The sequence below is a fragment of the Brassica napus genome, chromosome A4, assembly GCF_020379485.1.
Source record: "Brassica napus cultivar Da-Ae chromosome A4, Da-Ae, whole genome shotgun sequence".
Taxonomy (NCBI): Eukaryota; Viridiplantae; Streptophyta; class Magnoliopsida; order Brassicales; family Brassicaceae; genus Brassica; species Brassica napus.
The window spans coordinates 5,628,370-5,643,786 of record NC_063437.1 but is presented as its reverse complement, the minus strand read 5'-3'; the positions used below and the strand labels follow the sequence as shown (position 1 = coordinate 5,643,786).

Below are 15,417 nucleotides of genomic sequence, written 5' to 3'. Positions count from 1 at the left end.
ACCTTTTAAAATATTATATGTTTACTTAGATATGTAGAATAACCTAAGATATTTTATATATATATATATATCATAAAAACAAACTTATTCATTTTTTCCTATATTTATTATTTTCTTTATGTATTGGTTTATTTTGTTTATCTAAAATAAATAAAAAACGTATACATTTTTCTTATATTGATTGTTAATTTATGTATTGGTTTATTTTGTTTCACCACTGACATATAATCGTTTCATTTATACTTTAAAAAATTTTCAGATAACATTAAAGTCTATTTTCATAGAGGTGAGGTATTTCTTGTTGCGTGTTTCAAAGTTAAGCGCAAGAGTGCAGTAATGGCTTGGCCAGTTCAAAGTGAGCAAGATCTTGGTCTGATAAAATTATACAAAAGCGAATTAAAAAGTTAAGAAACAATCCATCGATGCATAGAATTACAAAACGAATTGACAAAGATAGTTATCACATGACAAAGATGTCTTCTTTTACAAAGCGTAGCGTGCAGCAACAATCAATTGCATCTCCGAGAGAGAAAATCCCAAGCTCTTTTAATGTTTTCACCAGAACGTTACCTTTTAATACTGGCTTGGTATGATTGCGTCTTTAACTCCTCAATCTGGTTTGCTGATCAATTTCACCACCTCCTCAATCTGGTTTGCTTACTGTTATCATCACACCCCGAGAATAAAAACATTATTGAGAGCTTATATTTGATCAACTGAATGAAAACAACACTCGTTGGATCAAAGTTTGAACATATGTTCCCTTTCAATGATCACAGCCAGCTGAATCAAAATATAGTCGCTCATAATCCTAATATGAAACAACACACTTCAGAAACACACAAAACAAACTCTTTAGATGTAGATTACATGAACCTACCGTGGAAATGCGAGGTAGTTTCTTTGGCATGAGCCCTCTATATGTTTACAGCAGCTTCTTATATAATTTCTAAACAGTGCACTGGTTAGAGAAATGAGTAGGAGAAACCGATAGTAAGACGATTTACCTGGAAGATGAGTGTTAGTGTTGGCTAGGCCAAGCAGCTCACGGTGATCACGGAACCTGAGCCGTTCTTCAGGAATTGGGGTCTTGAGTTCGGTTAACTCATCGAGAGCGGTGGAATCAACGAATCGAATCGCTAGAGGAGAGTCATGGGAGTCTGAAGTTATGTTGCACCGAGTGACATCAAATCCGGTGGCAGAGAAAATTGATCCAGCCTTCAGGCGATCTCTGAAAGTGGTCAGACGGTTGACATTCACGGTGGCTGGTGTTATAATCACCTGAAACACATGTAAATAGGAAGATGAAAAACCAACAGACATAACTGAAACAATATCCGAAAGACTGGACCAACTATTTATAGTGAGAATAGCAGATTTTTTTGAGTTTGTATGCCGGAATTTGTTTTAAAATTACTATGATTATGGTTCAAAGAACGAAACAACCTTAGCGTCGAGGAGGAGTCTAAACCCATCAACTCGCCACCACGTTTCCTGCTTCCCAGAATCGGCGCGGTCGCGCCACCTCCACCGTAGATGAACAACAAACAACCTTCAAGTCAGAGAGAAATACAGATGATATAGCCATTATACTGAGAATAAAATTTATATCAATATTAGAAAATGCGAAGATGATGCTCAAAGGGATGAATACTAACCTTTTTATAGTTGAGGATCACCGATTGAAGATGGATAAGATTCATTGAATTTGAGATCCTGGATGTAACGGGGAAAAGAGTTAATTTTTTTATTTATGATGCCGAATGAATGTGAATCGTCGTTTCAGAAGGTGAAGCATCAAGACTGAAACGACATTAATAGATTCCAACGGGAAGATTACTCTCAAAACGTCGAGTCACACGCCATCTTAGAGCCGCCATTGTTGGTAGAACGATTCGGACCTTGGAAAACCAGACGAAACCTAGAATTCATCACGTAGAAGTCGTGTTCCTGATTAAAGGCGAGATGGGCCTGTATTTATCTTAATTTTTGGCCCACATTATGGTAGAGTTTAATGAAACGCAGTGCAGTGTCGTAGATGGACACGTGTCACGACTGTATGGGGCGAGTTTCCTATGTGGATTCCTATGTGGAGGGCTTAGGAAGGAGAGAAACCCTCTTTTATATATAAAGATATATATATATATATATATATAGAGAGAGGATGGTGATCTTTCAAGCTTAGTGCAATCCTAATTAATAGATCCACGCATAATTTTCTAGTTGAGCAGAAAAAGTGAAGCAAAAGAAGATTAGTTAAGAGAAGCAAAAAGTGATTAAAAAAAAATTTAATCAATATATATATACTTCGATTTATTTTTAAAAAGAAGATTCGTTCAGAGAAGCAAAAGTGTGAAAACGTACCCTGAGACGGTCTTCCCCTAGATAATACACAACTCTTAATGAAAGAAAATGATTTTATGCTATTTGAAAACAAGCAATCTATTGTAACCCTTTCTCCATAAAACTTTGCATAACAAATTCTTTGCGACATTACATTATTATTAAAAAAAGCGGCATGGACATGATTATAATATAAGTAGATATCATCATGCAACTGATGCTTATATTAAGCAAAAGAGTGAAAGATTTTCATGAACCAGTCACGTTTATATGAACTGAGAATATGGCCGATGACGACTCCACAAAACACACCAGGTACATAGCCTATTGCAGCTGCAATCCAGCTCAAGACTTGATCCTTTTCTCCATCTTCATCTTCTTTCTCTTGAGTCGTTGCATCGTCTCCTCTGCCGCATGTTTCTTGGAGAGGGACACCACAGAGCCTCGGATTCTCTGCGAAAGAAGAACTACTCTGGCTTTGAATTTGAGTGCCTTGTGGTATTGGACCTTCAAGCATGTTGTAAGAGAAGTTCATTCTCGCTAGAAATGTAAGCTTTCCAAGCTCTGGTGGGATTTCTCCAGACAATCGGTTTTGAGAAAGATCCAATGATTGTAGATTGGTCAAGTTCTCCAAAGATGGTGAAATGTGGCCTGTAAAAGCGTTGTTTGACATGTTGAGCACAATAAGCTCCTTGAGTAAACTGATGGATTCGGGAATATCTCCTTGGAGTTTGTTTCCAGAGACATCAATAGTTTTGTAGATTGTGAAACCACTACCAACCAGCTCCATCACCAATCCTTTTGCCGTCATAGACACTGAGTTATATAAGTTCCCAGAGTCACGCCCCTCAAACCTACTCGGCATAATATCTACAATGTCTATGACCAATGACATTGCAGTCCAACCAGCAAAGTAATATGATGGCAAAACTCCAGTGAAACGATTTTTCGAAATATCAAAGATTCTCAATTTGGGAAAACTCAAAGAAAATGCAGGAGAAGATATGGGCCCATGGAACTCGTTAGAACGAAGGACAAGAACTTGTAGGTTGGTAAGAAGTCTCAACCAGAATGGAAACGTGTCATTAATCATGTTGTTTTCCACATTCAGAAACTCGAGGCGGGTGCAGTTGATCAGAGACTTGGGAAGTACTCCTGATAAGCGGTTGTCACCAACATCAAGTGATTTCAAGTGATCTCCGATAGATTCCTCCGGAAAAGTACCAGATAGACTGTTGTTCCGAAGATGCATGACTGAAAGCTTGGTACTGAAATTCTCAAAACACCGAGGAATAGAACCATTGAAGTTGTTATCAGATAAAACAAGTGTATCAAGAGAAGCCAACTTGCATATTGTCTTAGGGATCTCTCCTGAAAAATGATTATTGGAGCCTAAAAAGAACTTTGTAGAGTTTGGTAACAAAGGAAATGGACCTTGGAATGTGTTTGAACTTATATCAAGAAGTAGAATTTCACTTCGTTGAATAACGTCCGCTGATCCTTCAAAACCAGTGAAGGAATTCTGAGAAATGTTTACATACCTCAGTAGCGGGAGTCTCCATAACCACTTTGGTACTTGACCTTTGATTTGATTGGCAGAAATGTCTAAATATGACAAACTCGTCTGTGTTTCTAGAAATTTGGGAAACTCAGCAATATTGCAAGATGATAAAGTCAAGATCTCTATGGGTGAGAGAAGGTGGAGAGTTGGACTGATCTTCAAATTAATCCCTGAAAGATCCAGATAACCAAGTGACATGAGATCTGAGAAAAGACTCAAGTCAACTCTGCTTCTTGTATTTATATAAGAGAGGTCAAGGAACGTAAGTGACTCGAGGTGCAAGAAGATGCTGAAATCAACCTTTCCCTTCTCCGTGTTCCATAAAGCGAGGTCAAGGTACCAGAGCCCAACTAGCTTTGTTATAAATCTTGGGATTGGTCCATTGAAATTGTTGTCCCCAAGTGCTAAAAAACCAAGTGGAGATAGTGAAGAGATATTCCCAATCTCAAGAGGACCACTGAAGCTGTTTCTTCCCATGTAAAGTTGAATCAATGAAGGGATCATGAAGAGAGATGGCGGAATAGATCCATAAAATGAATTTTCATTTATATCAAAATAGACCAGTTTGGAGAGGCTACTCATGTTAGATGGGAGCATACCTTCGAACTGGTTAGAGCCAATGTCGATCTGAGTGAGCTCGCTCATATTGAGTAGCACATGGGGAAAGTTCCCACTGATCTTGTTATGGTCAAGTCCCAGATCTGTTAGTTTCTTTAGGTTACCCATTGAATCAGGTAGTTCACCGATGAATTCATTATGAGAAAGATCAAGATTAGTGAGATAAGAAAGATTTCCGAGTGAAGAAGGAATCTGTCCATAGAAACTGCAACCACCGAGACTTAAAACCCTCAAATATTTGAGGTTGCTGACGGAATCTGGGAGAATACCTGAAAGATTATTGGAGCCAAGATTCAGAATATGAAGATGTTGTAGTCTGAAGAGGCTACTATTAGATCTCAGAGGGCCGTTGAGAAAACTGTCCGTGAGGTCTAACTCAACGACTTTACCCGTCTTAGGATCACACGAGATACCATCCCAAGAACAGCAATCAATGTTGTTCTTCCATCTCTCTGTCTTCTTATCAACTGGCGTACCATCAGAGTGGAGCCCGTCGACGTAGAACTCGCTCTTGAACTCCCAGAGAGCATCTTTCTGGTCTGGACGGCACAAGTGCGCAGCATGAGAAGCAAAAACAAGTACGGAGGCATAAAGAGAGAAGATAAAACACAAGCTCCGTATCATCCTCCTCCTTTGGATACAAGAATGCATCATAAAGTCTATTTGTTCTTTCTTTTTTTGTTTTTGTTTTCTGTGAAAGAATGGAAGATTGAAAATTATATGCCCAGCAAGATAAGATATGTCCGCAAAATAAGATTATTAGTTTCCATATGAATGCTCGACCAAGTAGTCTCCACTTGGAAAAAGTACCACTAAGAGAAAGTATGGTAGCACTCACGAAAAGTAACAATAAGAAATTGCCCAGACGATACAAGTAGCCTGAAGATTTTCTTCGAAGCCGCCGGTATTCCGTAAAATGTTCAGGGAAAATCCATAATCAACCAGAAAAAGGGAAGTCACAATATTATGTTATATAACTTTAACACCTCGAACAGAGTCAAATGTCAAACAGTAGTTTCCTCAGTTCTGCATACACACTCCTTTCGGCCAAACAGTTAACATGCGCAGGCCCATTGTATATAATAGTTAAAGAACAAACATGTGTCTATAATTACCAAATAATCCATTTCGAGATAGACAGGGCCGTCTCAATTATTTTTTGGACCCTGTTCAAAAATATTAACGATATATTTAAAGCATAATGAAATAGCTTTAAAAATTAATAGTTCTATTTATATATGTTTAACATTTTTTATAAATTATAAACTCTAAATTAGTCAGTACTGTATTTAAATTTTGAAGTTTTAGACTATAATTTATGTATATATTGTCGAAAATTTCTTTAAAAAATTTATTTTTATATTCGGACCCTGTTCGACCGCTCCACATGCACGCACGTGCTATTAGACGGCTCTGGAGATAGATCAAGGGGATGTTTGTTTCACCATTTGTCATCTTCATCCAAATGATTCATTTGTATGATCTATTAAGATGATCCATTCAGATTTTTGTGATTGTTTGTTTGTCCATCCACATAGCTCATCTAGATGAATCATCTAAATAGATCTTATGTTTGTTTCTTTATTTTCATTTTCATTTTCATTCAAATGAGTTTAGTAAACAAATTACCAAAATACCTTTGTGTTAGTTTAATCATATGTTTTATATTAATTTTAACTATATTACATTTAATTATTTAGTTTAATATATTTATATTAGAATTACTACAAAATTAACGAGTTTTTTTTTTGCGTTTTGGGCGGGGAAAAAAAAAGATTTTTTCGGTTGTAGCGAGAAAACACAATTTTCAGTTTTGGCGGGAAAATAAGATTTTTTGGTTATGGCGGAAAAACGAGATTTTTCGGTTTTGGCGGGAAAATACAAATTTTCGGTTTTGGCGGAAAAAACATGTTTTTGCGGTGGCAGGAAAACACGTTTTTGAGGTTTTGGAGGAAAAAACGTTTTTGCGATTTTTGCGGGAAAACGAAATTTTTTGGTTTTGGCGAGAAAACGAGATCTTTCGTTAGGCGGGAAAACGCATTTTTGCGGTTTTGGAGGGAAAACGCGTTTTTGCAGTTTTGGCGGGAAAACACGTTTTTGCGGTTTTGGCGGAAAAAACCCTTTTTACAGTTTTGGCAGGAAAATACGTTTTTGCGGTTTTGACGGGAAAACGCGTTTTTGCGGCTTTGGCGGGAAAACGCGTTTTTGCGGCTTTGGCGGGAAAACGCGTTTTTGCGGCTTTGGCGGGAAAACGCGTTTTTGCGGCTTTGGCGAGAAAATATATTTTTGGCGGGAAAACGTGTTTTTGCGGTTTTGGCGGGAAAACACATTTTTGGGTTTTTTTGGTTTTGGCGGAAAAATGAGATTTTTCAGTTTTGGCGGGAAAACGATATTTTCGGTTTTAGCGGGAAAACACATTTTTTTGGTTTTGGCGGGAAAATACGTTTTTGTAATTTGGCAGGAAAACGTGTTTTTGTGTTTTGGCGGAAAAATATGTTTTAGGATGTTGGCGTGAAGACATGTTTTTTTGTGATTTTGGCATGAAAACACGTTTTTCGGTTTTTGCGGAAAAACATATTTTTGCAAATTTGAGGGGAAAACACATTTTTGTAATTTTGGCGGGAAAATGCGTTTTTGGGGTTTTGGCGTAAAAAATAGTTTTTAGGTTTTCGCGGTAAAACTTGTTTTTAGTTTTGTGAGTTTTCGTATGTAACAAAAATGATATTATGTTTAGGTTTGTAATTTGTGAATTACATTAGGGGCATAATAGACATTATACCATTTTGAATGAACCATCTCCATTCAAATGATCCAAATTGGGTCAGCTGAATGGACTTTAAAATTAAGCCTAAATTTCCAAAAGTTATCCGGATGATCCATTTGAATGAGTTGCACTTTTAGTACCTAAACAAACAAAACTCTCATCTTCATCCAGATGACTCGTCGAGATAGAGATGGAGAAACAAACGGGCCCCAAATGATTTTGGTCAAGTTCACTACAGTCTACAGATATAATGGAATAAAGTAGAAGTGAAAGCGTCGTTTGACATGTTGAGCACAATCAATTCCTTGAGAAACCCAGTGGATTTGGGATGTCTCCTACGAGTCTGTTATCCAAAACATTGCTGGTTCTATAGATTGTGAAACCACTCCCAACCAGCTCCATCTCTGTTTGTTGACCAAAAGAAAAAACACTTTGTTCAGTAGCAAGGTGCCATAATTTCTTAAGTAAGAATACAATAGTAGGTACCATAACCAAGCTCCATCCATGTTGTTATAATTCAACAGAGTTTCAGACTCTTTTTATGCTTTTGCTTGTTTGTATCCTCTAATTCCCTGTAAACAAGCTTAAAGTTAACGACATTATCATAAACATATGATTTCAGAGCAATCTTTCTTGTAGCTTAAAGTTAGCCACCGCCATTGATGTTACTCGTCCAAGTTTATAGGTTACTGTCTGATAGAATCATGATGTGCCAGAAAATAACAAAACTTCCAAGTCTTACTGAAACATTTGACAAAAAAGCTAAAAGCATTTCCCCCATCCTTTTATAATAATAACTGTTTCTGCGATCAGCGTCAGCATCAGAAAAAGCTGAGACGTAGCTGACGCTAAAATTTCCAGCGTCCGTTTCACTCTCTGCTGATTGCCGCACGACTGGAAAAGAAGTTGACGTTGTTTCACTGATGTTGTGTCCGCCATGGTTGATAAGTATAATTTTCTTGACGCTGACGCTAGTCGCAGTGTTCATGAAAAGAACAGAGCTTATGCAAAAAACATGCAGAAGGACGAAAAGATACATATTTATCAGCATCAGTTATGTGCTTCTGATTGAAAAATTGCTAAATTTTAAAACAGGAAAACATTTATTGTTAGCAAACAGGTCTAAATATTTGCGGCAGAATTTCCCAAAAGCATTACAGAGGATATTAATCAAAGCTTACTGGTTACCATTCCATCCCATGCCCCAGGTTCATATAAATATCCGTACCCTTCTTCACCTGACTAGTTAAACAAAATCAGAACCTGCTTGGACACCGCTTACAACAGACTTCTTGGCAACTTTTTTCTTGATGATGAAGCTATAACCGATCAGTATACACAGAGACAACTAAAATGTATATTATCATAAGGCACCTCCTGCATCTTGTTGATATCTATAGTTTGCTTATACACAAATAAAAATTTAAGATAATTCAGGTTGTTAATGACGAAAATCGTGGAGATAATTGATCCATTTATAACTTTTTTATAATATAACTATATTTTTGTTTTGTTTTGTTTCGACTACTTTGCAAAACAAATTATTTACAATAAAACGTATACGTTGGGAGATAGTTATATAGATGTCGAAACATCAAGGAACTAATATGCTTGATTAAGTAAAATAGTGAAAGATGCTCATGAACCAGCCAAATTTATATGAGTGCAGGATATGGCCAATGGCGAGTCCACCTAGCACACCAGGTACGTAGCCTATTGCAGCTGAAATCCAGCTTATTACTTGATCTTTTTCTTCCTTTTCTTCATCTTCCTCTTTCTTAGTAGCTTCTTCCTCATTTCCTCCACAGGTTTCTTCGAGAGGAAAACCGCAGAGCCCGGGATTCTCTCCAAATGAAGAACTATTCTGGCTTTGAATCTGAGTGCCCTGTGGAATTGGACCTTCAAGCATGTTGTATGAGAAGTTCATCCGCGCAAGAAACGTGAGCTTCCCAAGCTCTGGTGGAATTTCACCAGATAATCTGTTTTGAGATAGATCCAATGATTGGAGATTGGTCAAGCTCGCCAGGGATGGTGGAATGCCGCCAGTGAAAACGTTGTTTGACATGTTTAGCACAATGAGTTCTTTGAGTAAGCCGATGGATGTCGGAATATCTCCTTCGATCCTGTTTCCAGAGACATCAATGCTTTTGTAGATTTTGAAACCACTCCCAACCAGCTCCATATTTAACCCTTTGTTTGTTAGAGCTACCGACCTATGATAGAAACCAGAGCCACGTCCCAATATCCTATCCGGTGTACTATCTACAATTCCTACATCTGATGACATTGCACTCCAACCCGCAAAGTAATCTGAAGGCAAGACTCCAGTGAAGAGATTTCTTGAAATGTCAAATATTCGCAGCTTGGGAAAAATCAAAGAAGCACCAGAAGAAAATATTTTGCCATGGAAATGGTTAGAGCGAAGGACTAAAATTTGTAGATTGGGTAATAACCTCAACCAGAATGGAAACTTGTCATTGAACATGTTGTCTTCTACGTTAAGAAACTCGAGACGAGTGCAGTTGATTAGAGACTTTGGAAGTTCTCCGGATATCTTGTTGTGACCAACATCAAGTGATCGCAAGTAAACACATATAGACTCCGCTGGAAAAACACCAGAGATACTATTGTTCCGAAGATTCAGCACCGAAAGAGTAGTATTGAAATACTCAAAACACCGAGGAATAGAACCATTGAAGTTGTTGTTGGACAAAACAAGTGTATCAAGATAAACCAATTTGCATATCTCTCTAGATATCTCCCCCGGAAACCGGTTATCAGAGCATGAGAAGTACATCAGAGACACTGGCAACAAAGGAAACGGATTTTGGAATGTGTTTGAACTTATATCAAGCATTACTTTTGCACTTTTTTGAATAACGTCTTCTGATCCTTTAAAACCGTTGAAGGAGTTCTGAGAAATGTTCACGTACCACAACACTGGCAGCTTCCATAGCCACTCTGGTACTTGGCCTTCAATTTGATTGGCGGAAATGTCTAAGTAGATCAATCTGGTTTGGGATTGTATAAACTTGGGAAACTCAGCAATACTGCATGATGATAAAGCCAAGAATTTTATGGGCGAGGGAAGATTGAGAGTTGGATTGATCTTCAAATTAATCCCTGAAAGATCCAAGTCACCAAGTGACATGAGATGTGAGAGAAGACTCAAGTCAACCATAGTTTTGGTATTCATATTAGAGAGGTGAAGTAACTTAAGTGACTTGAGATGCAAGAAAATGGTGAAATCCACGTTGCCCCTCCTTGTGTTCCAGAAAGAGAGGTCAAGGGACACGAGGCTGGCTAGTTTTGACAAGGATCTTGGGACTGGACCATTGAAATTGTTCTCCAAGGTATAAAACACGAAGTTTAGAGGGTGATGAGATGTCCCCGATCTCGAGAGGACCGGTGAAGTCGTTTCTCCCCAAATCAAGATCAACCAACGTAGGGATCATGAAGAGAGACGGCGGAACAGAACCGGAAAATGAGTTTCCCGATATCTCAAAATAAATCAGTTTGGAGAGGCTACTCATGTTAGATGGAAGCATACCTTCGAACTTGTTAGAACGAAGGTCGATCCAAGTGAGCTCACTCAAATTGAGTAGTGCAAGAGGAAATTTCCCACTGAGATTGGCCGACACTAGTCGCAACTCTGTTAGCCGGTTCAGGTACCCCACTGAACCGGGTAGTTCACCATTGAAATCATTAACCGAGAGATCAAGATCAGTGAGATAAGAAAGATTTCCAAGTGAAGAAGGAATCTTTCCAAAGAGATTGCAATTGTAAAGTGTCAAATTCCTTAGATATTTGAGATTGCTGATGGAAGCTGGTAGAATACCTGTAAGATTATTCAAGCCAAGATCCAGGGTCTGAAGATGTTGTAACCTGAACAGACTACTATTTGATCTCAAAGGGCCATTGAGAAAACTGTCTTGGAGGTCTAACTCCACGACATTGCCCGTCTTAGGATCGCATGATATGCCTTTCCAAGAACAGCAATCAGTGTTGTTCCTCCAGCTCTCTGTCTTCCCAGCCATCACATTGTAGTGGAACTCGTTCTTAAACTCCAAAAGAGCATCTTTCTGGTATGGACGACACAAGTGCCTAGAAGAAGAAGCAATAACAAGTATTCTGTTAGAAAGAGAAATGATTAAACACAAGCTCCATATCATCATCGTCCTCTCACTAAAAGAGGGCATCGATTTTTTTCCTGTGATTTTTCTTTTTTCTGTAAAACGAGTGAGGTTGATGACTCTAAATCATTGGGTTCGCTCTTACATATATAAGGAGGAATCTAAAGCTTGATTTTCCAAGTCTCCCTTGTGAAAACTAAGTGCGTCGTGTTTTTTTGTTTGTATTCTTTGATTTTGTTGTTGATGTGTGAAAAGGATGACGTTGGTGACTTTAGATCCGTGGAATACTTTTTTACATTTATGGAGGAATTTTAAAGCTTAGCCTGACAAAGTCTCTTGTAAAGACTCATTGATAAATGGTCCACAAAGCGGAGAAATTTGATATTCGATGTGTTATTTTATCTTTATAGAACATCCAACGCCACATACGCGATTTCTCGTTAGTATCTCCACACCTTGAAGGTCCCCGGGTTGTGAGCTATCGCCTTAGACGCTTTGCAGATTTCCTTTGATATTTTCAACGCACTAGACGCAACTTTCCCATCCATATGTGGTGTAGGCTAAGCTCGAGAAAGTAACGAGTGATGATGATATTGATATCATTACTCGTTTTACTAATTCAACTAGGATAAGACCCGCGCCTTGCGCGGGATTAAGTTATTATTTTTATTATATTTTGGAGAATGAAACAATAGTTTGGTTTCATTTGGATTACGGGTGTTCAATCCGAATATCGGGTTGGTTTCGGTTCGGTTCGGTTTTTTTCGGTATTTGGTTAGTAAAATATAACTACTATTCTAAATCCATATTTACTTTGACTTTAGTCTTTCACATACTTTTGAAAGATTTCAACTGGACGACTAAATTGATCAGCCAATCTTATTGCTTTAAATCATTAGTGTTTATATATATATATATTATTTAGTTTGAATATTTATTAAATAAAAATTTATATGCGTTATATTTTATGATCATTTGTAACTTATTATAACAAAAAAATAATCTATTGATCACAAAATTTTCAGAGTGAGAATATTCAAATTTCTAATAATATATAGACGTTTTCAAAAATTCAAATATAACATATAAGAAAAAATATAAATGTTTTTATTATATATTTAATGTGATTTTTTAATATCTTTCAATAATATAAAATTAAAAAAAAGAACTAAGATACCAAAACTGTTATCAAATATTTATTATTCATAATAATTAATTTTCATATATACGTTAATCATATTAGGTAATTTCGTACCTTCTAATTAAGGAAAGTGCAAAAAAAATTTTGGTAGATTATTTATCAATTCGATAGTTAGTTTAATAAAAAATATAATGTAAGTCAAGATGGACCAACCTATTTTTCTAAGAATAGTATATTTTATATAGTCATTTATTAAATGAGAATTTATAATCATACAGTTCTATGATCATTCATATCATTTTATAACTGAATATTTAAATCATCGATAACAAAATTTTCAATGTGAAATCTTTAATAAGTTTATAATTTATAAATGTTTTTGAAAATTCATTGAAAGTTTTAATATTAAAATATTTATGTAATCTTATGGTATATAGTATAATCTATATATGTATATATAAATATATATGTTTTATTATTAAATGATATTTTTTACTCATATGGTTTTAAAATAATGTGTAGCTTCTTATAATATTAAATAAAAGTTCATATTAATACAATTTTATGATCATTTGTAACTTATTATGACAAAAAAATAATCTATTGATCACAAAATTTTCAGAGTGGGGATCTTCAAATTTCTAATAATTTATAGACGTTTTGAAAAATTCAAAATATAACATATAAGAAAAATTATAAATGTTTTTATTAGATATTTAATGTGATTTTTAAATATATTTTAATAATATAAAATTAAAAAAGAACTAAGATACAAAAATTGCTATCAAATATTTATTATTCATTATAATTAATTTTCACATATACGTTAATCATATTAGGTAATTTCGTAGCTTTTATTTAAGGAAAGTGCAAAACATTTTTTGGTACGTTATTTATCAATTCGATAGTTAGTTTAATAAAAACTGTAATATAAGTTAAGATGGACCAACCTATTTTTCTAGGAATAGTATATTTTGTATAGTTATTTATTAAATAAGAATTTATAATCATACGGTTCTATGATCGTTCATATCGTTTTATAACAAAATATTTAAATCATCGATAACAAAATTTTCAATCTGAAATCTTTAATAAGTTTATAATTTATAATTGTTCTTGAAAATTCATTGAAAGTTTTAATATTAAAATATTTATGTAATCTTATGGTATATAGTGTTTTATATATATATTTATTTATTTATTTTATTATTAAATGATATTTTTTACTCATATGGTTTTAAAATCATGTGTATCTTCTTATAATAAAAATGTTAAACCATTGATCATTAATTTTTAACATAATAATTTTAATAGTTTTAGTCATTTATTGTCGTTTTTAAAAATTCAAAATATAACATATACGAAAAAATCTAAATTTTATTTTTATAGCTAATTTGATTGTTTAATTTATTTTAATAATATAAAATTAAACAAAAAATGATGGAGGAGATATACATTGTTATCAAATCTTTATTATTAAACTCATTAATTGTCATATATATATTAGTCATTTATGGTAATTCCGTAGGTTTTATTTAAGGAAAGAAAATATCATATCATATCATTATATCATATAGTTTGACCAACTTATATATCTAACAACATATAAAAATCGAATGTGGACCTACTTATTTTTTAATTGAATGTAATTGACTACCTAATTGAGTGTCAACTATGCATTGGGGCCTCTTTTAATTAATACAAAATTGAGGTTACATCTTTTCAAATGTTCCTCAATTAATATATAAGGGATTCCCGCTCTTGATGGATTTGCCACGAGAGGGTGACAGTGAAAGTGACGCCTTTGACATCTCTACTCAAGTGACCTCTAATCGAAATCAAGTCTCTTTGCTTCGTCTCTCACGCCCTTTGACATCTCTACTCAAGTGACCTCGCCTTTAATCTTTGGGCTGAAGAAAAGAAAAACACACAAATTCGGGAAATTTGATTATATAACCTAAAAAATTATAATTAAGTAAATACACATATTAGAGCATGATAACAATACAAGCCATACGATATGTATCAATTAGGTGGATGGTCCGCACGTTTGTGTGAATATTAATTTGATACTTAGATTGATATTTACATTTCTATGATTCCTGACAAGGATATGTTGTATTATCTTATGTATATGTAATCTATCAGCATGTTTATATGTAATATGAAGAGATTTATATATAACTTGGTATGAAAAATATAGTCAAAATATTATTAAATTATAATGAGATATTCAATATAATGTCGACTTAATTTTTGTTTCAAGAACCACTATTGAATCATCTGTTTCGACATTAGTATGATTGTTAGATTGATTGTATACATTTATATGATTGCTCATGATCAACTGTATGCTCTCCACCCGACCCCCAAAACCATAAATTTTGAGAGACCTCAATACTGAAACTTCATTCAAATTTTAGGGTTCCACATTTGAGGCCTTCTAAACATCATTTAATTTCAATTTTAATCATTTTAGATTGATGTTTAAATTTATATCATAATATCTATGCAATAAATAATTCATGCATCTTGATATGTAGTATTCAGACGACATATTATTTGGTGATCAATTAAATATAGGAGCAATAAAATCAACTTATAATGAAATTAAATACATTAACTTAAATAAAGAGTTTAAACATAATATTGATCCCATTTTAGTTCCCGACACCACAATCACTCCAGTCTGATGAGTCTTAGTTCGATTCATTTGCAAAGAAGAACATGTGTATAATGTTATCAGTATTATGTTTCTATTATTTGATACTTATATACTTAAATAATTAGTATATAACATACAATGATGGTAGTTCATTAACTTTAGACACATCAAGGTTCCACAGTACTTTGTGAT

General features: G+C 34.8%; 1 protein-coding gene, 1 long non-coding RNA gene and 1 pseudogene across 6 annotated transcripts; all 3 read right to left on the bottom strand.

The window, feature by feature from the left end:
- Nucleotides 1–356: 356 nt before the first annotated feature.
- On the bottom strand, nt 357–1,965 carry LOC106430120. 5 transcript variants are annotated; one of them, XR_002664156.1, is made up of 5 exons: nt 1,841–1,965; nt 1,659–1,716; nt 1,008–1,552; nt 881–949; nt 357–811 (listed from the first exon to the last, which is right to left on the bottom strand). It is a non-coding gene; the product is annotated as an uncharacterized LOC106430120 (long non-coding RNA). The 5 variants fall into 5 exon arrangements; XR_001285905.2 differs by having other exon boundaries at nt 357–660; XR_002664155.1 differs by having other exon boundaries at nt 881–1,552.
- Nucleotides 1,966–2,443: 478 nt separating this feature from the next.
- On the bottom strand, nt 2,444–5,882 carry LOC111198149 (receptor-like protein 48). The gene has a single exon (XM_022718020.2). It carries the CDS (start codon nt 5,174–5,176, stop codon nt 2,570–2,572), a length of 2,607 nt encoding a protein of 868 aa, XP_022573741.2. The 5' UTR covers nt 5,177–5,882; the 3' UTR covers nt 2,444–2,569.
- Nucleotides 5,883–7,427: 1,545 nt separating this feature from the next.
- Nucleotides 7,428–11,549, bottom strand: LOC106430128 (annotated as a pseudogene).
- Between the last annotated feature and the right edge of the window lie 3,868 nt (nt 11,550–15,417).

Bases quoted from the DNA above. Each gene is read 5' to 3' on its own strand.
- LOC111198149 (XM_022718020.2), bottom strand. From the start codon at position 5,176: ATGATGCATTCTTGTATCCAAAGGAGGAGGATGATACGGAGCTTGTGT.